We start from the raw sequence: 27,112 nt of genomic DNA, 5'->3' as shown, positions 1-27,112 counted from the left end.
TTACATTGCAGTCTCTTTCTGTCCCAGACAGACTTGTAATGTGAACAATTCCTCCTTTTTGTAGGAAAATGCAATTTACATATTATGAAAGGCAATACCTGTACAGCATTTTGGTCTCACAAATACGCTTACAAGACAGACACATAGTCAGCTATCTATCTCCCTTAACACTAAAAACATTAAAATGCGACTTAGTATTTTGAGTTCCTTCTTTTCTTTCTCTGACTTTTGTCAGTTATTGTCAGGATTAATCACATTAAGTCAGACCACTAAATTTAAAGAAACATTCTTCTCACAGAGTCTTTCTGGGTTCCATACTGAAGTAGCATAATTCCCCATAACTATAAATCCATGATTTATTGCATCAAATTTAGCTGTTGTGGCCAGTTTTGGTCAACCTTTCACAAACCAGCTTCAGCGGGAATAGGAGAAACATGAGGTGGGGGAAAGACCACAGTCATAGAGAAGTTCCAGAAAGAAGAGAGGATGGAAAGACAGAGTTGTTTCATTTAGAGAATTGTGAAATAGGAGAGAGCAAGGTGAGTGCAGGCAAAATAAAAAATGGTTTAGGGACCATGTTTCAGACTTCTCCTGTTTGAATTTGTTTTCTCATAAAACAAGAAAAAAGGGAATTGTTCTGGATTACTTACCCAGTAAAACAGGTAGGCAGCAGCTATGAAACTGGAAGTAGTGTTTTACACATGGGGCAAAACTAACCTGTGAGACTCCTGCAATGAAAAATGTACTGAGACCATAAATTCAGTAGGACTCAGGAGGGGATGGGACTGTTTGGGTGGAGTTGCGCTGTACTCCTAACAATGTCAACTGAAAGAATGGGAAACGTGTGCTCTAGGGTTAAATCAAATAGGTGACGTGGAGGGAAGGAGGCTAACCAGCATCAGTAAAGCACTAATGTGCATTCTTAGCTTTAAATATCTACTTAAACCCACTCAACAAATCACTTTGTAAGCAGATACAGAGCTCTGAAGGTGTGCTCAAGTCAGTTGAAGTTGAAGCTTCATTATTTGGTGTTTTGATACTTTTCCGTAGTATGAGGCCTGGAATTGAAACATGCTGTGAGGGGTAACGTCAGCAGCAAGCATGCTATCCATGAAATTACAAACCATGCAATACAGCAGAAAAACCCATAACGTATATATCTCAAAAGACATAACATTTGAAAGCAGTTCTCCCATTGCCATTGCCTTGGCTTTAGCTGATGAAACATCCATCTTGCTAATATATATAGCTATGGTCAGGAATCAGGGCGCGTTACTGACATGGGAGATAAAAGTGGATGACTTACAATATGCTAATTTGTGTAATTATAATATAAATGATTTTGTGCTATGCTCACTTTCCTTTATCCTGGTGAATCTGAGGCTCAGTTCAAGTCATTCTTGGGCTCCTTCACATTGAAATATATGCTGAGGAGGGAAAGTCTGAAAAGAAAAATGAAAACACAATAAAATAGGCCCTTGGCTGAGATTAATAATAAACCATTCTGACACAGTCTTATAACTCATGTATTATCCACAGTTGTTTTGCCTTTCACATCAGGGTGCATTTTGACTCCTTCTTGTTCAGCTTCTCTCTTACTTAGGCTTTGGATTCTCATAATCTTAGTGCTGAACAGCAAAAAATTTTCCTGCAAGCCTGGAGGATCTTCTCTGTTCCCTTTCATCCATCTGTATTATCTGCAGCAGAAGTAGCAGTGATTCTAATTACGGAATTTCTGTAGTCATTAACATTTTATAAATGATCTGTTTCTTCTTTGAGATAGTCCTATTCCAGCAGCAGATAGTCTCACATTCCCCTCTGTTACTGGCAAATTGTTAAGTATTTGGCATTCTGCAGCCAGTGGAGTTGCAAAGAACCTCCCTTCCCCCATTAGGTACGTTTATGGGTACCACTTTTCTGTTAATCTCTTTATTAAATGTAGTTTGTTAATGCTTGTGTGCAGTATACAAGCAGGCAGGAGAATATCCAAATGTTAGTATCTAAATGGCAAGAGAAGCAGTAATAATTTCTGTTTGTTCTTCAGTGCCTTTCACCCCAAAGTTTTCCAAATATTAAAAAAAAAACCAGAAACCTAAACCTCTGAGCACTGAGTAGGTAGTCATTGGCAGTCATTTTGGGTAGCAAATTTGTCATACCAGATGCATTGTACTTATTTTGGTTTAGAAGTAAAAAAGAAAACATAATTTCTCCAGGTGAAACGCAGAAAAAACATGGGAGATTAAAACGCTTTCTTAAACTTCATGCTGAATGGGGTAAAGATAACGAAAGGCAGATAAGGAAGGCAGAACATCTTAATGGCTCAGGACCAGGCTATTCCCATGTGCCGCAAGTCGAACCGCCAAGGAAAATGACCGACCTGGCTGAATGGGGAGCTTTTGCTAGGACTCAAGAAAAAAAGGGGAGTTTATCATCTCTGGAGGAAAGCGCAGGCAACCTGGGAGGAGTACAGGGATCTTGTTAGATCATACAGAGAGAAAATTAGAAAGGCAAAAGCTCAGCTAGAACTAAACCTGGCCACTATCGTAAGGGACAACAAAAAATGTTTTTACAAATATGTTAACAGTAAAAAGAATCCCAAGGAGATTATCTTTCCTTTAATGGATACAGAAGGGAACGTAGCAACCAGTGATGAGGAAAAGGCCGAGGTACTTAATGCCTTCTTTGCCTCAGTCTTTAATAGTGAGTCCAGCTATCCCCAGGGTACTCCACCTTCCCCTTGAGCTGGAAGGTAAGGATGAAGAGCATAACATACCCCCCTTAATCCAGGAGGAAATAGTTAGGGACCTACTACGCCATCTGGACACTCAGAAATCTATGGGACCTGATGGGATCCATCCAAGAGTACTGAGGGAACTGGCAGAGGTCCTTGCCAAGCCACTCTCTATCATCTAGCAGTGTTCCTGGTCAACAGGGGAGGTCCCAGAGGACTGGAGGCTTGCCAATGTGACTCCCATTTATAAGAAGGGTTGGAGGGAGGATCCGGGGAACTACAGGCCTGTCAGCCTGACCTCGGTACCGGGGAAGATTATGGAACGGTTTGTCTTGAGAGCACTCACATGGCAAGTCCAGGATAAGAAGGGGATCAGGCCCAGTCAGCATGGGTTTACGAAAGGCAGGTCCTGCTTGACCAACCTGATCTCCTTCTATGACCAGGTGACCTGCCTAGTGGATGAGGGAAAGGCTGTGGATGTTATCTTCCTTGACTTCAGCAAGGCTTTTGACACTGTCTCTCATGGCATACTCCTTGAGAAACTGGCGTCTCATGGCCTGGATAAGTGTATTCTTCACTGGGTGAAAAACTGGCTGGCTGGATGAGCCCAGAGGGTTGTAGTGAATGGGGTGAAATCCAGTTGGCGGCGGGTCACAAGTGGTGTTCCCTAGGGCTTGGTGTTGGCCCCGTTCTGTTTAATATCTTTATCAATGATTTGGATGAGGGGATTGAGTGCACCCTCAGCAAGTTTGCAGACGACACCAAGTTGGGAGGCAGGGTCGATCTGCTTGAGGCTAGGGAGGCTCTACAGAGAGATCTGGACAGGCTGGATCGATGGGCTGAGGCCAATTGTATGAAGCTCAACAAGGCCGAGTGCCGGGTCCTGCACTTCGGTCACAGCAACCCCATGCAGCGCTACAGCCTTGGGGAAGAGTGGCTGGAAAGCTGCCCGGCAGAGAAAGACACGGGGGTGCTGGTTGACAGCCGGCTGAACATGAGCCGGCAGTGTGCCCGGGTGGCCAAGAAGGCCAATCGCATCCTGGCCTGTACCAGAAATCGTGTGGCCAGCAGGAGCAGGGAGGTGATTGTTCCTCTGTACTGGTGAGGCCGCACCTCGAGTATTGTGTTCAGTTTTGGGCCCCTCACTGCAGGAAAGACATTGAGTTGCTGGAGCGTGTCCAGAGAAGGGCAACCAAGTTGGTGAGGGGCCTGGAGCACAAGTCTGATGAGGAGCAGCTGAGGGAACTGGGGCTGTTTAGTCTAGAAAAGAGGAGGCTGAGGGGAGACCTGATCGCTCTCTACAACTACCTGAAAGGGGGTTGTAGTGAGGTGGGTGCTGGTCTCTTCCATCAGGTGGCTGGAGATAGGATGAGAGGAAATGGCCTCAAGTTGCGCCAGGGGAGATTTAGATTGGATATTAGGAAAAATGTCTTTACTGAAAGGGTTGTCAAACATTGGAATGGGCTGCCCGGGGAAGTGGTTGAGTCACCATCCCTGGAGATATTCAAAAAGTGAGTGGACAGGGTACTTCAGGACATGGTTTAGTGGGCATGGTTAATGGTTGGACTCGATGATCTTGAAGGTCTTTTCCAACCTAAATGATTCTATGATTCTATGATTCTAACATTATGACCCTGGTTGTTGCCAGTATATAGTGACATCACACATTTACAACATGGTCTTTGGTGACTTTGAGTGACTTCCCCTGAAGCAGAGAAAACAATTTTGAAACTACAAACTATCTGGAAGTGAGACCCAGCTGACTGAACTTGTTATGCAGCTCTGCACACTGAAATGCAGTCATTTTGCTGGTAATGCAATAGGACGTGGCGTCTCTTCCGTTAAAGATTCTTTTTCTGTCCAAAATTTAAAAAAAAAAAAAAAAATAGTAGGAGGGGTAAAAATTGCTGTGAAATAAAATATACAGGGTTTTCTCACTTTGCATGCAGTGACCCAGGAAGGAAGTGATAGGTGGAGATGCAATATCCACACCACAGGTAAAGGCTTTTTCAATGAATGCAAGCTGCTGAACACTAATTCTGGTGGTATTGCATGATTAGAACGTGTGATGAACAGATGACGCTACTGATTAAGGGTAAGTTGTTTAAGATTCTCCCTGATTAGAAATAAACTACGACAAAGTTTTGTTTGATAAGATATAGGGGAGATGAGGCTGTTGTGAGATAAAAACGTATAGCTTGGCTCAGTGCTAACGTACTTACAATGATCAGATAGAATGTCATTATCTAGGTGTTGTCTTCATTGAGAAATAATAACTGTTGGAGCGGTTGAATGATCCTCTACAGGATAAAGAAGGCTGCTTTTTAAGCAAAAGGACTTTTTAAGCAAAAGAACCAATCCTGCTGCTTAGGGATTTAGACATCAATAAGACATTAACTGGCAGTTAAATTGGGTGAAGCTTAATGTAGGTGGTATAGATTGACTAAAGTGCAAACAGCTTATTTTCTTGTCTTTATGTATCTTATACACTGCCAGAGGAGAGAGCAGGGTCAGAACTCTTTAAAATATATAGCATTAACTTAGATGAAGCAGTGAGTATTATTATTATTCCAGTTTTACGTACACTGAAATATAGAAATTAAGGGCCATGTTTCATCTGAATGTATTCTTCTAAAAGTTAGAGTTGTAGTTTGGGGGATTTCTCTGTAGTGCTTCTGCAGTTAATGGAAAGAGATTGGGCTAAGGGATCCACATCTGGATCCTGTCCAGACAGCAAAAACATTCTTATTTTTTAAAGTAATTTTCAAGTAAATCTTTATACTCCTAAAATAATGAAATGGATGCAGGCTATCTGTGAATATCTGTTTGGATGCTGGTTTGGACTGAGCTCTGTTGCATTTATCTCAGCAAAGTGAACCTGCACTCCCAACATTTGCCTTGTTGGTATTTCATGTCCTCCCTTTCTGTAGCCTTAATTGCAGTAATAAGTCCTGTATGCTTCTGCCTGTCTCCTGCCTTTGGATTGTTATCTTCAGATGCCCTGTTTGCTTTGTCAGACACAAAAGTATCATTCAAAAAAAAGTCTCTCACAGATATGCCTTCTATGGCCTTATTTTACACTATGATTATATGAGTAGCTCTTAAGTGTTGGGATGACAAAAGCTATTCTGAGTTCCTGGTTAACAAAACCAAGCGTCTTTCCTCCTGTTTGACTGGCAAGAACTTATCTCAAGCTCAGTCATGCAGTGGTCTTAGCTCCTTGTAGATTTAAATCTGTGTTTTGATTCTTTCATCTCTCTTACTCAAGCCTTCTGGGCATGATTCTGCTTCTCTACTTGCAACCTCCCTTGTTCACCCGAAGAATCTGGAAAAGCACAAGATAAGCTTTTTGATGGAAGAAAGAAACCAAGAAAAAGCTTTGTCAATTCCCATATATAACATTGTGCCTGGGGAGTATATATGTTTTTTCAATTAGGGTTTCTAAAGTTCCTTTAAATGCACTAGCTATGCCCTCTAAGGTGATTAAAGGCTTCAGCAAATAAGAGCCTGAGAGGCCTTATAACTTTCCGGTCTCCTATAAATGCATTTGCTTACTGATTTTCCCTTCTTTTCTTTATTCATTTGTTGTTGTTGTTTTAATTCTCTCTAGAAAGTCAATCCTGGAGAAATGCCATTAGTGGGGGAAAGACTGAGCAAACAGCAAGTCTTACATACTTCTGATGAAGTGCTGGCTTATTCCTAGAGGTGTCTGAAAGAACCAGAGAGCCTGGACTCAGTCTAAAGCTTTATTTTTAGGTCTCCATGAGCAATATTGTTTGTTTTACATTTTGCACTGGAAATGCTAATATCCAAGCCAGGTTTAAATTGACACTGAAGAGTTATTTCTTTTCAGTGAGTTACTACATGAAACAGCTATAAGTTATTTGCAAGGTGTTTTATACATAGTTAATCAGAAAAAAATTGTTTGGCATTTGTGCTATTTATTTCCATTAGGTGGTATGGGACCTAGATTTATGTTTCGAGCTTTGAGGAACTATGTGTGGCATTGCTGAAGGCTTTTAGACTGTTCCATGAAAGAAAAGCAGTTGAAGAAATATATGCTGCTGCCTGAATTATTACACATATCTGAATAACAAGGCCCTAGCCGCATTTGCCTCCTGCCTGTAACTGCAATAAAAGGTACTTGTAATTTTGATTACTTAGAGCAAGATTCAAGTGATTTGTTAATATCAACAGAACCCTAGGACAGAATTATAGTAATGTTTTATATTCACTTGGGGGAACGCTGATGGAAATAATATGCAGGATATAAATCTGCTTTCCTGCTGCTTCGCAGTTCAGTGGAGATTTAACCTGAGATCCGGACCTGCATTTGCTGGGAGTGGGAGAGGGAAGAAGAGGACAAACAGCCACCCCAGGGGGAAAGTTTCCTTGTTCTAGATCTCAGGAGAATGATTCTGCCATCAGTGCAGAGGCTGGAGCCTGCCTGATGGAGGTTCAGTACAGGTGAGAGGGAGATGGGTAGGCCATCTCTTGCTCTCAGGTCCCTTATCCTACCATCATCCAGGCACCGTCCAGTTCCCTAGCAAAGATCAGAGCATGCCTCATTCTACTGTAAGCGACACCAGAAGCTGATGTTCCCCCAGGGTTATGCTAAGACCATACCAGCCAGGGGAGCCTCAGATGAAGTGCCAGTCTTCTCCCCACTAGTCCTACTTCATAGCCATGTGCCATCCAGTGAACACTCCTGTGGCCGTATCTGACAGGTTTGTTTTGCATGATGGGAGGGATACAAATCAGCTGGATTCTCCAAAGAATTTGTCCTGATGGCCATGGTGAAAGGGCCAAACTGCAGCTAAAGAACAAGTTGGAAGTCTCTTTGCACAAGGACACATGTTAACCCCACACAACACGTTATAGGACAAGGAGCCTCCTTGTAATAGAAATCTGTGCTTTTAGTAGTCTATATTTCACTCCAACTGAAAGGAACAGGATCTGCTGAATTCCCACACTCTATCTGAAACACACATGGAGTTCCCCCACAATAGGCAGGTGCTTCAGTTTTTCTGAATTAACTCAATATTATTCTTATTTCTGATTCCAAGTGTGTTTTGTATTTGTGTTCTAATGCTTGCCTGAACTATTGTGCATCTGTCTTTGGCTTACCCTGTCTGGTGGTTCTGTTTCCTTCTCTGTCTTGGAAATTTCTGCCTAATGCTCTGCTCTCTTTTAGCTTTCCTATGGATTCATAGCTTATCGTGACCCTCCCTCCTTCTAGTCTATAAGCTAATATTTTTAATTTGTCTACTTTTTAAATTTAGTTTCCTTTTTAGCTGTTTTAGTATTACTGTTTTATCAGCAATGATGGTTCCAGTGTTGAGTGCATTGAGTGCAATGGCAAAGTTCCCATTACTTCAAAAGAAAATCGACTGAGTCATGGGAATATAAAACCATGTGCGTAATCTTATTACAGATATCCCCGGTACTGTTAATTAATGATCCAGATTCATTCCCCCAAAGCATTAACCAAATCCAGTCTAGAAGTTGAGGGATTAATGATAAGCAGCAGCAGGTCGTTATAAAGAGCTGTCTTGTTATTGTGTAAAATACAGGGCTTATAGCATAGAATGACACATCCTCAATGCTCACAGCCATTGTCACATAAGCATGAAACGAAGTTTCTACTCTAGCGTTTTAAAAAATCATCATGCCCTTTCTAACAAAATCTGTACAGATTTAGCAATTACTGGCTAGCAAGAAACAGCAAGAACCCATTATACCTGCTTTCTTTTCCTACTGCATTAGAAAAACAGACAAGATCCACTAATGGACGTTCACATCCCAAGGAAGATTGTAGAAATCTCTGCTTTTTGCAACACTATGTAAATTGCAAACTCCTAAAAGTTGGCAGGAATCAAACTAACAAAGGGTAAAAGTTGTGTATCATACAGAACTTCCACAAATAGCCTACATACCTTGTGCCCGGGTGGCTGGGGGAAAAAGAAGATATCTGTAGTAAATTTGCATTCCATAGTATAGTCCCAGCTAAAACTAGAGAGAAGCACAAGAGTGACTAAGAGAAACCATCCCTTTCTCCCTGGTCCTTTCCTGACCTCCTTCACAGACCCTCAGGGTGTGGTACTCCTGTATCTGCTGAAATCAAAGGCAATCTATTAGACCACCTCATCAATAGCTGGCCAGTATCTGTGAAATTTTTTAGAGCTAAGCTGATACTCACTGAATTTCCAATCTGAAGAATTATAAAACCCCACAAGGTTTTTGCTTATTTTAGACTAAATAAATTCATCAAATAGAGAACATAATGTTACAATCCTGCCTTGTTTATTCAAAGTATTTCTGTTGGAAAAAACTTCCAGTTTTCCTCAGTCTCGTGGCTGTTTTTTGAGGGCTACTACAAACATAATGTTATAGTCTAAGTAAAAGTGCACTAAGAATTCAGTACAAGATATTTGGGATAGAGTGTACTCTTTGCTGCCTGTGCATTCATCTGACACGGCTGCACTGAAATCTGTGGAATTATTCTGGTTTTACAGTGTTATGAATCTCCTGACTATATCCATGGTCCTTTATATAAAGTACCTCCTTTCCAAAGGGACAGAGCAGCCCTCCTAACTTTCCAGCCACAACTTCGAGCTCGTTTCCCATCTTCAACCCCACTCTCTAATCAAAACTCCCATGGCGTTGAAGCAGCCCAAAGGACTTAAACTTTCTCTGTGGTGTTTCCCATGAATATGAGGCAATATGCCTTTGCTGTAGACATTCATCTGACATTGTATTGTTCAGTAATGCACTTGTGAGGTTAAAATCATTCACGCTATAAAGATATATAAGATTAAGAATCGATTTATGAGCACCTAGAATATTAAGAGAGGTAATTCTTGGGTCTACAAAATGCTGTTTTACTGTAATTTCAAAAACTGAGGTTTAGCGTATGACCCAAAGATTTTGATTATTCTTGCACTTGTGACAAATGGCAATAACAATACATTCACCCTCTGCACTAGTAATAAATTCATCCTCTTTATTAAGAAAGGGTGTTAAATTATAAATAATAAGGCTGTTAGATATACTCCAAGTGTTTAGTAACAATAATGCTTGGCTGTTCGCAGGGCTTTTCAGCATAGGATCTCAAAAGCACATTAAGGAAGTAGCTAAGTTATGTCCCAGGGTACTCACGAGCAACTTGTGGCAGAAATTTAACTCAGGCCCTGTGTCACGGTAATGGCAGAGCCTGAAAAGGAGTGGGAGGATCGCACTGCCACTGCCTGTGGCACACACCAGTAGGTACTTTTAGATTTTACAATAGGCATTCCCACCCCAGAGTTCTCTCCCTTTTCCTTTCACAGCATCTGAACGCAGATATTCTTCTAGGAAGCAAGGTTATATTGCTGTCTCATATTATAATAAAGTAGCTGGGGCCCAACTGTATTAATATGTCCCTTAATAGTGGTTGAAAGAACCAAGAGGAGAAGCCCCCAGAAAAGAGGGAAGTAGCCAGTGGGCTCAAGAAGAAGCAATTAGCCTCTCCAAGAGTGGGAGACTGGAGTGATTAGGATTGCAGGGTAGGGAGGATATAATTACAAAGCACTTGGTGCGAAAAGGTTCATCCTGTATAACACCTTTTAAATAAAATCTACACTTGAAGGAGGAACTCAGTGTGCCGAATGGAATGGTCTCTCTGAGGGCAATCAGCGCAGCTACTTAATTTAAGCGTTTCAGTGAGAGGTCCCAGAAAAATTAACCTGTTGCTTCCAGGGATCTGACTTGCTGCTTCCTGAGAATTAACCCAGAAGCCCACTCTGCTGGACCTCGCTTGGAGCTCCTGTAAGGAAGCAGGGCAGACTTGGAATGTTTGGGGAGAGGCTGTGCCTAGGGCATTATTTTTCATCCTCATCTTGAATTCTTCTGGACATAGCACTAATAGTGTGCACAGACAGAAACTTAGAATCACAGAGCAAAGGGTAGGAGAGCTTGAGAGGCGCACAGCTTCTGGACAGCTACAGCAAATTGACTTTGAAGCTGTAAACTGTGAGGTCTAAGATACCTCAAAAAATCCCAGTACTAGCTATTAAGGGTTGTGATAGACATGAACAATAAAAAAAAGAACCCACAGTTGAATGCTTTTTTCTCTTTGTCTGTGTAACTTTTTAAGTGGATGTGGCATTCAGTTCATATTGCAAACTTTTTAGTGTTAGCACTGGGAGAAATTTGACAAAGGAAAGACATGAAAAAGGAAAGGAAAAGACAACACAAAGAAAAAAAGAAATGCTGACATAAAAAATAAGAAGACAGACAAAGTGCAGAGTATACAGAAGAGAACAGGAAAAATGTAATTATTTAAAGTGTTTAAAATCAGTCTTCCTGGTAAAAGGGCAACACAGGAATCGGTCTTGACCTGCTGGCTTTTACACATCTTTTGATTTTAGATAGGCAGCAATTTTCTTCCTGGCAAATATCTGGCAAGTTATGTAGGCTGAAACCCTCTCCAGTCCACAGGCCACTGAGAGTGCTTATGTCCTACCTTATCTTTTGTTCAAGCAGCTGGCAGTAAAACTTAAGTTTGACAGACGTCATGATTTTCATCCCAGAGCACTGTCCATAAAAAGGATGACTTGAAATACAGAGTATATTTGCTCGAAAGCGTCTTTACTGTTATTTTCTGAAAGATCTTTGGATGTCCCTTTTTCATCTCATTTTTTGTTCCTTGCCTGCCTGATACTACTTGGGAGGGCAGTGCAGAGTTCTGTAAATATTCAGGTGAGAAGGAGACAAAAAATGTGTTCATGTCTTCTGTTCTCATGATCTCTGCTTGTGTGTTTGAGACCAGGAGCGTATACTTATTTGCTCAGTCAATTCTGAAAGAACCTTTTCTTTGAGGACAAAAGCTTGCCTCACAGATTGATCTTATTTCTTTTCTTTCTGAGCCAGAGTCTGAACAATGGATTTTTTTAATCCTGTTTTCAGATTTTAGATTTTTTAATTCTGTTTTTGTATGTTCCAACTTCAGGTTTTTTTCACCTATTTTTCTACAATGCTAGAAGTGTGAGCTACTGCCAGACATGGTCTCCTGGCCACCTTTGTGTCTTTACTAGAGGTGTCAGGTTCTCCCAAGCTGGGGTGTGACAGCAGTAGAGGTTTAGCACAGCTTACACACTGTTTCTGATGGCAGAAAACATGCACAACTACATTTAAATGCACTGCATATCCAGTGCTTTACAAAGACAACTGGCCAGGAGTGGGCTGGTGGTGAAGAATGTAGAGGTGATGCCCAGTTATTTTTAATACTGGATGTATCCTAGATAATGGAGGGTTAAGAAATAGTTGTTACTGAATTGTTGACGTTGATGGCATAATGATGCTTTTTGTGTGATTTGGGGTCATTAAAGTCTCGTAGTTAGACAGTGTCCCATATGCAAATATGCAAGGAAAAGCAATTGCCTGATAAACCCAGGGGGGTCATTAGAAAAACTGCCAGGCTCTTAGGTTATGAGAACACTACTTTCTCGTCTCCAGCCACAAGTGCACAGGGAACTGTTAGCTTTGGGAATCAGCATTTGAAATGGCTCAAAAGTGACAAGAGACAGAAGGAGGGTTGGTGGAGCTGTCAGGAGCAGCTAGCGAAGAGCAGCTTCTACCAGGCAAAACTGTTGAGCCTGCTGGAGTTCCCAGGGAATGACAAAACTGCAGGAAGCCAAATGGGCATCTTAAGTGTTTTACTGGTTTATTCCTTTTCAGTTTCTCCTGTGTTCCTACCACTAATATCAAGAAATGCCATATATTTAGGTAGTCTGATGCCTGTTTTTCATTACAGATCACAGCTGCTAAAGGCAAATCTTGCAGGTAGCCTCACTGAACAATCACAGTTGCCATATGATGGGTTGTTCCTGAGCCACCTGGTCCAAAAGTGGGCAGTTCCCTTCAACTGCACGTCTAGAGAGGCAAAGGTGTAGAGCGAGTCCACTGAAGGAGCTGCGTGGGCATCGTGTAATTGTGACAAAAGCTGTGCGAATTTGCATTGTCTTCATGGGCCATTCACCTTTACATACCTGTTCTCAATTTACTGTCGGTCGCAGGAGACCCAGCGGCCTTCAGAAAATGAATAGTCTCTGTCATATTTCTCCTGCATGTCCATTTTTGAGGAAGTATTGCCCTGGGCTAATACCAGTGCTCATTTCCCCTGTGCTGCTGAAGACAATGAAGACTGAGACTGAGTGGCTTTGGGATGCCCTTGTCCCCCGGCAGTGTCAGGCAGGTTTGAAGCAGCTTGGCAAACATCTAATTCCCTTGTAAATGTAAGGTTTCGTTCACAAAACTTCACAATCCCATACCAGCCCGTGGGCACTGAATTAACTTTTCTTTAAAATTCAAAGTAACATAAAAATTGACAAAATGTTTCCCTTACGAAACATCGTTAAGACATTAATGTTTCCTGTCAAACTCCTAAAGCACAAGTCTGAAAATTAAAGTTACATAGACTGTTGAAACTCTGAGACTTAAACTAGCGTTTTTTCTTACGTTTTGTAGAATTTGCCAGTATTATTTGAAATGCAGCTGTTCTTTGTGCACAAAACCAGGAGAGCTTCTCAGAAAATACTGGAAACAGTTAAGGTTAAAAAAACCATGAGGAAGATATTCTCACCAGGACTTTGCATCCGTGTCTGTTGGATATATGGTCATATATACAATCTGCAACCTTTATGGACACCTCAGATTTGACTGTTATCTCTAGTGCTGTATATCTGATCAAATTTGAAGAGAAGACATTCAGGTATAACACTAATTCTATGCAGTCTCTGTTTAGTGCAGTCTGGCAAACACCTCTAGCCAAACAGGTTTTAATCCTTCCTCTTCCCTTCACTGCCTTGTTCTGTGAATTCAAGACATGGTACTGGAAGTAACAGAACTGTTTTGGAATAGGGAAGATTGGAAAGACATCGTCCTTACAGCTAGGCTAATATTGCAGAGAAAGACTATATGTAAATTTGACAAAAATGTGAATTTGTTCTGAGTGGAGGTTGTGAATGTAGGAGGCGTGCAAACAGAATAGCGGTGGATGGTCACCAGACAGCACATCTAAATGCAGGTTTCAGAATGATTGCAGGACAGCGAACATGACTTCCAAAATAGCTATTATTTGTGTTGGATATGTGCTTTTGACATCTATGGTTTTTTAGTTGGGAAATGAAAACAGATTAGAAAGTTATTAGATGGTAGCCAAACAAAACTAACACAAGTAGAACAAGCTCCTCTCAAACAGACTAATAATTATTTGTGGAGAATATTCACCAAATAACTTCAAATAAACTAGAGGAAAGGATGATCTGTTCCTGACAGATTGTGTAGGTTTTATGCATGTATTTGACTCCTGGCAGATGAATTCATTCTGGCATGAGATGGAGCCTGTTAGGAAATTGGCTACACAAGTAGAAGTCCACACTCCATTTCCTTTAGGGTTGCTAAGCAGAACAATTATTGCCCTCAGTGGTAAGGCAAGCACTTAAATTAATAAATGTCCTATTAATGAGTACACTAAACATGAAAACGTCTGAACTGGAAAAATACCAACTGTGCATGTTACCAACAGGGCGCGTTTCACGTTGGTCAAACAAACTAGCTAATAGGATAAAAGTCAAAGGTTGTAGCACACATAACTATAAGAATTTAGTTTTGTCTTGAATCTACCTTTCTATGGCAATAAGAAGTCTTTCAGAAAAGTGGTGGTGATACATGAGCTTAAAAGCAGTATGATGCTGGGTGTTAGCACATTTGTATATAGGTTTATGTGTAAAAAACCCAACACAATGACTATAATTTCTTAATCTAAAATAAAGAAGGGTAACTGACTGTAACAAAACCAGTTCCATCAAACTAAAATTCTACAAATTCTTCAAACTGGGCAAATTCTAACTATCTCATCCTGGATTTTTAATCCGACCTTGCCTTTTTCACATGAAGCATCCTTGTTCTTGTTTGGAAATGAAAGTCTGCTTTCTCCAGTTTTCAAGCTTTGAGAGTTTCTTCTCCACATTTGTAAGCTGTCTGCAGCCCAGGCAGCCACCAGCTTCTCCTCCATTACCTCTTGAATATGGGAGTGGTCTTGTAAAGGAAAAAAAGCCACAAATTTGACTTGAAATTTTACCCTGAGTGCATCAGTTTTGCATTGCTTATACTGTAAGATGCTTACTGTAAATTAAACTAAATGTAATCCAGCAGCAAATGTGTTAAGGCTTAGGGAGGTGGGGAGGCTGCAGCGTGCTACAGGTTACGGAAAGTAAGAAGCCTGCTGCCAAAGGCAGCTCTCACTGTAGTGCCTCAGGAATACAGTCCTCAGGCACCCTAGTCTTCATTAAATAAACACAACTTTTTGCTATTGTGATATGTGGCTGATGTTTTTATGCACAGTGTAAGACGGGGGCCTAGTGTGGATCTCTGGTATAAGTGTGTGCGCCTGTAAGGGCAGCAAGAGAAATCAGAGACTGACGAGTTAAAATGCTCTGGGATCAGGGTCGAGCAGAGCCGTATCGGACTGCATCAGCCTCAATTAGCTATACTTCACGCACACATTGGGCAAAAGATTTCCAAAAGCCTGCAAGTGGTTGGATATCCTATCCCCAATTTGAAACTTGTCTTAGTTGGATACTAATTGTCCTCGGTGCCTTTGAAAGCTTCTCTGGGGTGACTAAACTGAACACTAGAGAGGAGTCTTGAGTGCTGTGGTCATGCAAGGCATCGGCAGAGGAGGAAGGAGGACAGGAGGTTTGAAGGCGTAGATGCCTCCTGGCTCTCTCGGAGCACCAGCTGGCAGAGGTGCGCCCGTCTCTGCTAAGCAGTGAACTCGGACACCGCTCTCATCTAGGCAAGCAGAGATCCGGCCAGCCACAGGAGGTAGTTACTGCCATACAAGTCTTTGACATTTGGAGTTGTAGGCTTAAAGAAAACATTGCAAGCCTGAAACATGTTAACAAGTCTACCAATCCTGTGATATTAAATATATGCAGAGTTAAAATAACATGCCATCAAAAAAAAACAATTGTCTTGTTTTCAGTGTGATTCTCTAGGTGAGCAGCACCGTCTTCCAAGTAAAATAATGTGCTTACTGTGTTTTTCCTTCAAAAAATAAGAGCACATAAACCTTGCAGAAAGGAAAGAGTATAAGTGCCCAGCAACAAAGACTTTTTAATAAATAGTGGTTTAATCCTTATGAATGTCCCATTGATTACACGATATAGCCAGGAGAGAAGTCCGATTGTCCTGCCTTGCACAGCCATTTACCGCTAGGAAAAGTAGGTGATATTTGGCTGTAAAGTGCTGATTCAGTAGTTTCCTGCTTATATAGCAGAGGCTCAGATGATCCTGGAAGGTAAGCTCAGAGCAGAAGCCAGCCAGGGTTATCTGGGTTCTGATGTTACTGGTCATCTGAATCTGAGGGAGTCGCTTAAATTCTGTGGCTGTATTTTACCCACCAGTGAGCCTGAAGTTTCTTCACAGAGGCAGTGTAAAATGAGTTAACATTTTATAATGTGCTTTGAAATCCTCAGATAAAAGGCGCTGCAATGTTGCAAAATATTTCATGGACAGAACCATCTGAGGTGAGGTCCACCTCTTTTTATGTAACTTCTTTCAAAGATCAGAAAGTAATTGGACTCGGAGATGAAATAGTGCAGTGATACGAGACGGACCCACAGTTCCCAACATGCCTATGATCTGTAACATCACAGGAATCTGAATGGATCAGATAATTCTACTAAGAAGGCCTGGAAATAACCATGAAAGTCAGGTTTTTTTCATTTGACCAAGGCGAGCTTTTGTGGTCTTAGCACTGAGCACATGAATATACTCTCCAGAAGGATCACTTTGAAAGGAGCCTAATGATTTCTTTTCTAAAGCTCGTCCCAAAGGCTTACACACAAGAGGCATAGGAAATGCAGACCACCCCTGAGCTTCATCAGACTGCGGATCACCAGATGAGACCTTTGCAAACTAATAGCCTGGATCTGGCCCACCAAGAGAGCTCGCCTCTTAAATATAAAGAGCTGTCTGGCCGGCACAAGTAAGGTGGTGTTTTCCCACGGTTTGCTAAACAGTCTGTTGGGGCTGCTTTTCAATAGCTAGTATTTATATAATTAACAGATACTTTGGAATGTTTGTGGAGTATTGATGGCTGCCCGGTCTTGTTTGCAAAGTACACTCATTTTAATTTGACCAAATCTTAAGAAACATTGAGTATTTGCGTCTTTGTCTGCTGACGCAGCTCGTATTGGAACCTGGTAAACGTACTCAGTATTTACTTATCCACAGAAGAAATCAGTAGGAGTAAAGGGTGCTGAGCTCACAGTGCCCAGCATCTTGTGAAAGCTGATTCTTTGCTTACAGCGATACAATCTTTTTTACATGTTTCGTATTCATTCATTAGAATCTGTTCTCTACTGGATCCACTTGCATTAAGTCTTGTTAATTAATACCGGTTAGACTTTTGCATATCGACAGAAGGGTAAATCTACCGCACGTTGTTGGTATGTCATGACTAGGGGTCTTAAAATTATTTTTGGGGGAAAAAAAAACCCCACCATAAAAAGTTGCTACATACGAGCAGCATCCAGTTGTGAAATACGCTATTTTATCTAACTTGTCTGTAGGTATGGAGGGTATTTTGTTTCATACCTTGAAAAGAAGTTGGTAAGCTGTGTTAAGAAAGCTGTAGAGTATGCTACTGCAAGTATTGGAATATTATTGATAAATCAATGGTGTCTCCTCATCTTGACAGCTGTGTCTAATTTTGGTCTCCCTCTTAGAAAGGACACAGCAGGAACAGAAAGGCTGTGGAAAGGATGGTAGAAATTACTAAAGGCACGGATGAAAATCGACGCAGAACAGTGACTGGACTTGAAGGAGAATAAGGGAGGGATGCAATGCGGGCGCAGAAAAAAACGGTTTGGAGAGCGTAAATTACCCTCTCCCGTAAGACAGCAAGAGGGGAACTAAGCAGAGCACGCAAAGCCAGGAGCCCTTTCCCTGCGGCGCGGTAGCCCAGCGCCAGCAGAAACGGCCGGGGCCGGGAGCCCGGCTCGCTCCGGGAAGCCCTGGCCCACCAGCGGGGAACGGGAACGGTGTCCGCAGCCGCATTACGGGCCGGCTTCCCTGCGCGCTCTGCCGGAGCGCTGCCCGGGAAGGGAGCCCGCGGCCCCGGAGCAGGCTCCGAGGCCGGACCGCCCGGGGGCTCGGTAGCGCCCATCGCCGCGGCGTCCGGGCGCCAACCCGCCCTTCTCCGCCTCCTCCGACCCGGGGGGCGGCCCCGGGAGCCCTGGGGGCGGGCGGGGGGGAGCCGTGCCGGTGACGTCGGGTTTGCAGCAGCCCCGAGCGGCAGCGGGCGGGCGGGCGAGCCCCAGCCCCCGCCGCCGCCCGGTGCTGCGGCAGAGGGCGGCGGGCCGGGAGCCGTACCGGGGGAGCGCCGCCGAGGTAGGGCTCCGGCGACGCCAGGATGTAGGCACGGGGCGGCGGGGGAGCTGCCGCCGGCGACGGGTTCGCCATGAAGAAGCATTCGGCCAGGGTGGCCCCCCTCAGCGCTTGCAACAGCCCCGTCCTCACCCTCACCAAAGTGGAAGGTAAACGACGACGCTGCGAACGGGAGTTACGGGGGGGGGGGGGGAAATCCCGGGGACCGCTACGGGGGATGCTCCGGGGAGACAGGGGACCGCCACGGGGTGATGCCCGGCGGCGGGGGAGCTGCGCGACCCGTGGGCGGGCGGCGGAGACCCCCGCCGCCCGCCCACGGGTCGCGCAGCTCCCCCGCCGCCGGGCATCACCGGTGCCCTCCCCTGCCCCGGTTCTTTGCTCTCCCACGCTCCAGAGGCAGAGCTCCTCTCCTAGAGCTCCCCTCGGAGCCCGGGAGCAGCCCCCAAAGCCCCTAAGGGCTAAGTACCTGCCAGGTGGGACCCGCGGCAGAAGGGAGGGAGGGTGCTGGACAGATTTGATCCCCGAGGGGAGGAACACAACCCTGTGTCCCAACCATCTGTCCTCCACCTCTAGTTGTTAATCCAGCTGTACGGTAGCGGTGGTCGGGAGGGACATTAGGAGCCCAACAGCAGTGGGGGGTTGGGAGACTTTCAGGGACCTTTGGAGACTTTCAGGGATCACGGCTAGGGACCTTGAAAAGGGCAGCGATGTGCTCAGGAGGGTTTTCCAGAGAGCTCTGAAGCTCTGGGCATAGCTAGTGCGGAGGTCTGGGGCGAGGAGCTGCGATTTTGGGTGGAAACCTGTAGGCCATGTCCTAGAGAAGCAGAGCAGGTTAGATGGAGGGCGGTGATGCAGAGGCAGGAGGAGGGTGCAGGTCAGGAAGAGGAGCCCATCTGAAGGATGGATACGGAGCTCAGTTCCTGAAGGAAGGGCAGAGAGGAAGCCACTGGTTTGGGGGATCCGCTGGAGGATGTGGTAGTTGGTTGAGAGAATGGGGTTGCTGAGAGGAAAAAGGTTGGCTGAGAGCAATGGAGGGTGGAAAGGCAGAAAGGGTTGAGCAAGATGAGGCAAAGAGGAAGAAAACTGAAAAAGGGAGTGATTGAACAGTAAGAGGTAAAATATGAATGTGAGACTCCATAGAAAGGTCATGAAGAAGAAAAAAAGTAATACTGAAAAAGTGAGGAACAAAGAAAGGAAAAGAAAAAATGGTAGCACTAGCTCTGTGGAGGAGAAAGTGAGAAAATGCAGACATGGCCAAGAGGGGGAATGGAACTAAAATCAGCAAGTAAAAGTGGAAAATCAGCAGTACCTGAATGTCTTTATTTCAGTTTATGGAGAATACAGCTGTTGCATTCACCCAACATAAAAACCACCTGCTGTAGAGATAGGAGAAAGGATCTCAGTTTTCTGACCAAAAGAAGAGCAGGCCTGATCTTCATTACACTATAATTAGAATTTTAAAAAGCCCTTAGAGTTAGCCCCGTGTACAGCGGAATGTTTCTCTCAAAGTTCGCATTGAAGGCTCCTCTGGGCAGGGAGCACGTCTCCCTTTCTTCTGGTGCACTGCACATGCTTTATGAGTCATAAATAATAATAACCCACCAGGTTCCAGCTTTGAAATGTGGGTCATCTCATTCCTCTTCTACCAGTTCAGATACAGTTTATTACCTACCTTATATAGAAACAGAAGCAGCGCAATCTTTCCCTGTGCTGTAAAATTGAATCCTTTCAAGCATTTCCATGTCTGCTCTGCATACCAGCTCTCAAGATACCCTATTGCCACCCATCAGGGACTTTGTTGACCTAGTTGGACTTTTCCTTCTTTACTTCAGATTCTTTTTTCCTTTATCATCAGTGGCAAAATCTAAATTGCCCTGATGGTGTATGATAGGGCCCAGAGGTTGTACAGAGGCAGGTGAGAGTTTCCTTTGCTGATTGCTTCCTTTTAATGAAACAGACTGGCTTTGTTTGAGAGCTGCTTTTTCCAAATCAATCGACAACACTTCCTTTCAGACTAATATTAACTAATTTTGCCAGCTGGTGTTTAGAGCTATATGAAGAAGCCAAGATGTAGTTATAGGCGAAAATAAAGTGAGGCAGTGGGCTTACTGTGGACTGCTTGCTTCCCTTGGTCCAGCTGCCGTACGTCTGGCAAAGATTTGCCTTCCTAAAGTTCTCTGGTAGCCCAGGTCCCTTGTAAAGGTGTAGCCAACACTGCAAGAGCAAGACAGCAAAAACTTTCCTCTGCTTTGTAGTTATGATTATTTTCTCCCCTATCAACCACCATCAAAGCATTTCAAGGATCTTTGGCAGAATCACTAGGAATATGTTTCACTCTAGGATAGTTAGCCAAGAGGAGCCTTTCATTGATATGCATTGCTGTAAAGCCTTCCAGCATTCCCTCTATTTTCCTGTCGGTGCAGTAGCTTCTTTGCTTTAAAAGGGAGATAAGGACTTTGTGCGCCTTCAGGAGCGTGACTGCCATTTCGAATTATTTCAGAGATTGAATCATCAGTATGCTCTGAGCCTGCTATACCAGCACTTTTCAAGACAACTGTATCTACATGCATCACTCAGGCAGGCAGTAACCATACCATGTGTTTTCTGTGCCTGGTACCATTCCACACATATGTTGAGAGATGTAGGCTCGGTGCCTGATTGGTGCTTGTTCATCTTTCTGTTGTTGTTTTTCTCACCAGTTTCCATCCATACCACAGTGGCCATTCCTCTCACACCGGCCAGTTTACTAGTTTCACCCTATTTGTACATGAAAGCACAGTGTACTTTGAGGACGTGACTTCTCTTCCTTGGGGAGGTAAATATTTTCATCCCTGCTCTGCATCTTGGGATCTTCCAGAAATAGGTAACATCAACTTTCATGAGGAGCTGCAGGACAATCACCTTGCCAGAGAAAACCCATCCTCCACTTAATTAGCCCCTACTTAGAGCTACTTATTCCTAGGCTTCCAGCACCAAGGAGATGGTGTTGCAGCCTCCCCATATAGCACATTTCCTCTGCACTGTTCTGTTGGGAAGAGTGACTGGTGATATTCAAAGTTGCTTATAAGGCAAATGATACCTCTCTGCTTTCAATTATTACACATAAATGTCTAAACTGAGTTGCTGTGGAACCAGATTCTGCCACATGCTCAGCATGTAGGAGTAGCCTTGTCTGTATTACTGGAGTTGCAGGGAATTTGTACAAGTACAAATGAGAAATGAATTTGGCCTTTAATATATTTGCATGCCTGCAGGGAATTCATCACAAGCATATCAACACTGTAATCACTTTAATAATAAATCTTTTTCACTTCTTTAGCAAGCACAAACTGAAGATCCCAAGCACAGCAAAAACTTTCATGAGTGGCAGTCTGCTTCCTTAAGAGATGCGATTCTTATTATCCTCATTTTGCAGATGGAGCAGCCGAGAAACTGCAGAATGAAGCAACTCGTCTCAAAACAAGCAGCACATCTTTTCACAGATCAGGCAAGAAAAGACCTACAGTAGATAGGAATGGACCCCCAAACTTCCCACACGTGTTTTCTGGCCATGGGAGGGTACTGCCACGAATGGATTCAGTAGGGGTGGGAGAAGACTTCTTTTACTGAAATCAGTGACTTCAGGTTCCTACTAAAACTTCCTTTTGGGGAAATAAGCTCAAATGCTGCATAAATATATCTTGGATAAATACTGTGTAACTAGTAGCAGTGTTCTGCTGGTGGCATCTAAAGGTTTTGGTAGTCAGGCAATGCTTGTTTACTTTGAGCACTAGGGCAGACTCTGAAAATCTCACCCAGGAGTTAGCATCTCTAGAAGCAAGAATTGTGCCCACTGGTCTTTTTTAGATGAGAGCTGTACGTTACAGAAATATGCGGTGCTCATGCATTCTGGAAAACAGAAGCAGCTGGAGAGCAGGAGAGGCTGGCGGTTTGGTGGCTCAGCCAGGGCTGTTGGGTTTGTGTGTGCTTCCCCACTGAAGCGGCCTTCGGGAGGAATGCGTGCTGGCTTCTGCATGGAGTAATTAACTTGCAAAATGTTCGCTTTTGGTCAGGCTGTCTTTCTGCACAGAAGACAGTCTTCAATGTGAACATTCACGATCGGGGCAGAGACCATCAAACCCACTTTGTGCTTGCTCCATAGTTGTGGCAGCAGCCTTCGCTTGCTCCTGACCGGAGCTGGGATGGAGTGAATGATCTAGGGGTGAAGGTAATGGTAACAAGTTTGCGTGCAGCTACAGGAATGGATGGGGGTGAAAATTTGCTGCGTGTCTGCTTCTCCATGGTACCTGCCAGCATGCGCTCTGTTATTACAGGGTAAAGTCAATATGTGACTTACTCCCCTGATGGAAAAGCAGTACCCCCTTCCATGTTTACTATGGGTACTGAGTGTTAAGTGCACATAGGCAGTAATTACACTCTGGCTTTGCCCCAGGGCAACTTTTGCCCAATTTTCCTATTCCTTGCAGTATTTTCAGCTAACACAACAGCGTATTTGAGCAGATATCCAAGCACTTGTTCCAAAGGCGTGAGGAGTTTCTTGTTGCATAACACCTGGCTCCCTTCCCAAACGGCATCATGCTTTCTTAGGCTTTAAACAGCCTCAAAACGAGCCGCTCTTAGCTGTGCTAGGCTTACTCACTGGGGATTCCCGCCAGCTCATCTTTGATCGTGTCCCACTGGTTATTTTGTATACCATCTCGCCTGTGCAAACTCATAAGCTATAGGTTTAGAGGTGACTCATTACTTCTGCACTGTATGTCCCCTCCCCAAATGATAGAAAAATGAAATGAGACCATTTTGATGTTACTAAACTAGTGCCGGAGCAGGAGCTTTAATGCATCACGAAGCAGAAAGAGAAGTTATTAAAGATTTATCCAAGCTGACTTACTTTAGTGGCTGAAATGAGCTGATATGTACACACTATGGACAAACAATAGTTTCATTTACAGTGACAGAACTTAAGAATAACAGCAACCATTGGATCATCTTCTCAGACCTTCTGTAGATCACAGGCCATTACATTTCACCCACTTATCCCTAAATGAAGCAAGGTGCGTTTTCTAATCATCTTCAATCAATTTAGGCATTTGCTCTCAAAAAATAAGCAGATTACTAATCCATCTATTTAATTATAGATTTATCCCATGAGAAGTTGGAACAAGAACTAGTAAAAAATAAATATTATGTCACCAGAATACATCATTCATTGTCTCCTATTTTCATTTTATAATTCTTGTAAAAGAAATTTTGCCCCTCTTTCCTAATGGCTGACAGTTGTAAACAGTAGGATTTGTAGCATAGAAGCAGTTCAGTATAAGAGCCAGAGTTCAGAAAAGACTAGTGGTTCAACATAAAAGGCTGTGATAGCTCAACATGTATTCCCCAGCAATTTCCCAGTTATAAGCCTCATATATAGCATTATTTATGTTGTAGCTTTCCTAGCACATTATACTGGGCACAGCACATTCACTTATAAACTAAGCGGCTCCCTCCACTTGGCTGGAGTACTATCACCAACCTTTAGTCCACAGCCCAGTTAATCTTTGTTAATTATAAACCATGGGATGCCACTGCAGACCTGGATAGCATCCTGCGGAAGCAGGAATTGAGCCAATAAAAAAGTAGATTTACTTTGTCGTCTTCACTGAGTTTTGCTGACAGCCACTGCAGCATAAGATCAAAGGCAACAGGAAACAAGGTGTTTTTAGCAATGCAGAGATGGCTTGCTTTTAGGCAGAGCTGCCCACCAAACGTGTAAGCACCATGTATTGGAGAAGCCAGGTACCACCTCCGATGTTAACTGCCCAGTTCCAGGAACTTGCATCCACTCTACCTAGGCATAATGCAGGGGTACCTAGCCTGGAAATTTTGTGAGTCCTACTCAAGGCATGAATTTGGTTATACAGAAGTTATATGTTGACTGTTCTTGAAGTAATGGGTATACATTTTGCTCAGTATCACTATTTCTGGCCAAAAACCTCCTCAAAACCCCCCCCCCAAAACCATGAGCCCCCTAAGCCTTGTAATTCAGCCATGGAAAATACAGAAGTGAGGAAGTATGATCTAGAAATGCCTTTTCCACACTCACCTCAAATTCCCTAGTGCAAGTCTCAGCAAGGATAGTATTGTATTTATGGCTGAAAAAGGCATGAGTCTGTCTTCTGTAGCTGATTGAAACAAGTAAGGAATAGTGGGTTGCAAAAGCCTTTCTCACTGAAAAGAGGAAGAGCCAAGTATCAGAGAGAAAATAGAAACTACAATTTTTGCATGTAACGTATTTTTGCTTGGAGTTATACTGGGGGCCTTGGTGCCAACAAGCTTTGATAACAAAGCTAGACCTAGCTTTGTTATCAAAGGACACCCAGCTTTTGCTGAGCTTGCTGGCAAGAGGTGGGGAGGCATCTTCTTTCTTCTCGTAGGTCCTTGAGCAGCAAATCACGTGGGGACTTCTCTGAATATATGTGCGTCACTCCAACACCATGAGCATGCTCAAGTCCGTGTCAAGTCCACGCTAATATCTGGTTATTGGTTGACAGAGAACAGATGCTCCAACTATCTTGTTCTGAACTTGGGACCTAAAAAAAACCATTGTGCTTGAGGTTCAATAGCATGTTAACCCTTTAGCTTCTAAGAGAACAATCAGTTGGAGTTACAATTCAGTATGCAACAACCCAATGGGCTATAGCAAAATCTTCTGTCTAAAACTGTGTTGACTTGAAGGCCAAGCAGCTCTGAATTTTTGAAAGCTCCATAAGGGAGAAAGAACATCGTCTTGTTTTTGATAAAAAGCAGCCAACATAGCCTCCACAGTTAGCATGAATTTACTTACCTCTTAATATAAATACCTGTATATATGTACTGATATAAATGTGCTATTTATATTAGCACAAGTAGCTGAATTCCATTGGAGATAAAACTATTACTCAGGAAAGGCGTGTGGCACTCAAACACCTGGCTAATTAATACAGCAGTTTCTTGCAGAGAATCCAGTCTTTTTTTTTTCCACCAGCACAGACAATCATCTCTCAAACCTTTGTTCGAGGTGAAATTTGCACAGACTCTGATCAAAACTTGCCCAGAATACAGTGTTGGTCATAGCTTATTTTTGTTCTAATGGAAATTCTGCTTCCACAGCGGTGCTGGTCTCCTCAAAGTAAATGGCGAAACTCCCAGTGACCTCACCAGGTAACTCACTGTAAGCTGCAGTCCAATTTTTATTCAAGAAGGGAATGCAGAATAATGAAAAGAAAAAAAATCTCTTTTTCCATACTATCAAGAATATGTATCTCATAATCAGGATTATTCTTTACATGCTTTTATGGCTGTTACTTTCCAGCACCACAATGCTGATACCGTAATCAGCAAGCAGTATCTTCCATTTTCACTCTGGACTTTAGTCATGAATTCTGATTAATAATGAAAAGGACAGTATTTCAGGGAGCTCCTCACCCCACAAAATTCAAAGTGGAATATCATATTTTAATGAGGGCCATTCAAATGCAGCACTTTTAGTATTATTTCTAAGAAGTTGCCTCTGAAGGTAAACTAAATGGATTAAAGTCCAAATTGCTGCAGTATGGAGTTGATAATTTTTCAGCTCTCTCTGTATCACTAACAGGAATTAGAATATATATTTTGCAGGAAGCCTTGCTGGAGTATTTGACAGAGAAATAAAGGCATATGTATGCTAAGGAGGAGAATTTAGCACATCTTCAGCAAATAGGTGCAGATTATTTAATTCCAGCTCTTAGTAAGATAAGGTATAATATTTAGCACAGGATAAAACAGGAATTAATATATGATAACCATTAGTGATAGAAAACACTCTGTCTGTGAGTAACACTTTAGGATTTGGGAGTAGCTGTTACAAGAAACTTATGCCTATTTGGTACAAGTTAAGATATATGGATGATCTGGTGGTATCAGTGATATGGGACAGATTTCCACAGACAAGAGGACAGGAGAATCATCTTGATTGCCAGTGACCCAAGAGACCTATTTCCTACCCTGCTGAAATTAAGGTGAGATGATCAGATAAGTTTGAATATCCTGCATAGATTATCATAACACTTTACTTTGTATAATTACTTAATTTATATTATGAATTCCAATAGCGAGAGAGGGTCTGGACTCAGAATGCATTTGTCTTGCTTTGAATCTGTGTTCATGCAGTTTTCCGCATTTCCAGATACCTACATCCCTTATTCTGTAGCCTCAAGCAAATTCAGACCTTCTGACCTAATAGATTAATACCCTGGTTTTGTTCTTTAAAATAACCTCTGTGCATTTTAAAACTATCTGCTGTATTGATTTATTCTTAATTTAGTCATGCCATTCCATGATGAAATTAAGTAAAATTATTTTTATCTGTTACTGTAAAAGCAAAGTATTTAAAGAAAGTGCTTTAAACTTTTACAGTTTCCCAAATAGTGTCTAAAAATCCATATGTGCAATGCCATTTTGCCCAAATATTCTCATTTAAAAACTGATTTCGTAAAGGTTTATGGGGTTTTGTCATTTTTCCATTATGATACATTAATTGGTATTCATCAAAAAATACAATACTGGTCTGTTAGACCTTCAGCACTGACCATGGTTGGAAAGTTGGGGAAATGTGTGCAAACCCAAAGTCATTGCAACACTAAGCGTTGCAGTCCCACCCGCCAGCTACCCACGGGGACTCACAGCTTCCACGTAGGAACCCAAGAGCAATTTCCTCAAAAATCACACGCAGAGTCGCCGTATGGGGCCCAACCAAAGGCCCGTCTGGTCCTGCCTCCAGCTCGGTGGAATTGATCAGGAAGGTGTATTTTCTAGCCTGAGATACATCTCTCGCAGTGTGGGTGTGCTGACAGCTGCAGTTTCCCCCGCTGTAGGAAACAACTTTTTTCTCTGTTTTCTGCTTTGTTCCTAGTAAATTTTGGCAGTTGTTTTGCTTTTTTGGCT

At 42.9% G+C, this 27,112-nt stretch overlaps 1 protein-coding gene across 2 annotated transcripts in view; it reads left to right on the top strand.

Annotated features, from left to right (window-relative positions):
- Window positions 1–27,112, top strand: part of SLC35F3 (solute carrier family 35 member F3) — a 189,022-nt gene that overhangs the window by 99,146 nt on the left and 62,764 nt on the right. Inside the window, exon 1 of one of the 2 annotated variants that reach the window (XM_030035800.1) lies at window positions 18,075–18,315. The exons of the other annotated variant lie outside the window; for it this stretch is intronic. Within the exon in view, the coding sequence (XP_029891660.1) occupies window positions 18,240–18,315 (76 nt within the window). The 5' untranslated portion in view covers window positions 18,075–18,239. Of the gene's footprint in view, window positions 1–18,074; window positions 18,316–27,112 lie in introns of those variants that run through there. 2 annotated transcript variants of the gene reach the window in all.

Source organism: Aquila chrysaetos, chromosome 13 (assembly GCF_900496995.4).
Source record: "Aquila chrysaetos chrysaetos chromosome 13, bAquChr1.4, whole genome shotgun sequence".
Lineage (NCBI taxonomy): Eukaryota > Metazoa > Chordata > Aves > Accipitriformes > Accipitridae > Aquila > Aquila chrysaetos.
The sequence above is the reverse complement of the archived record's forward strand: the minus strand, read 5'-3'. Positions and strand labels throughout refer to the sequence as shown.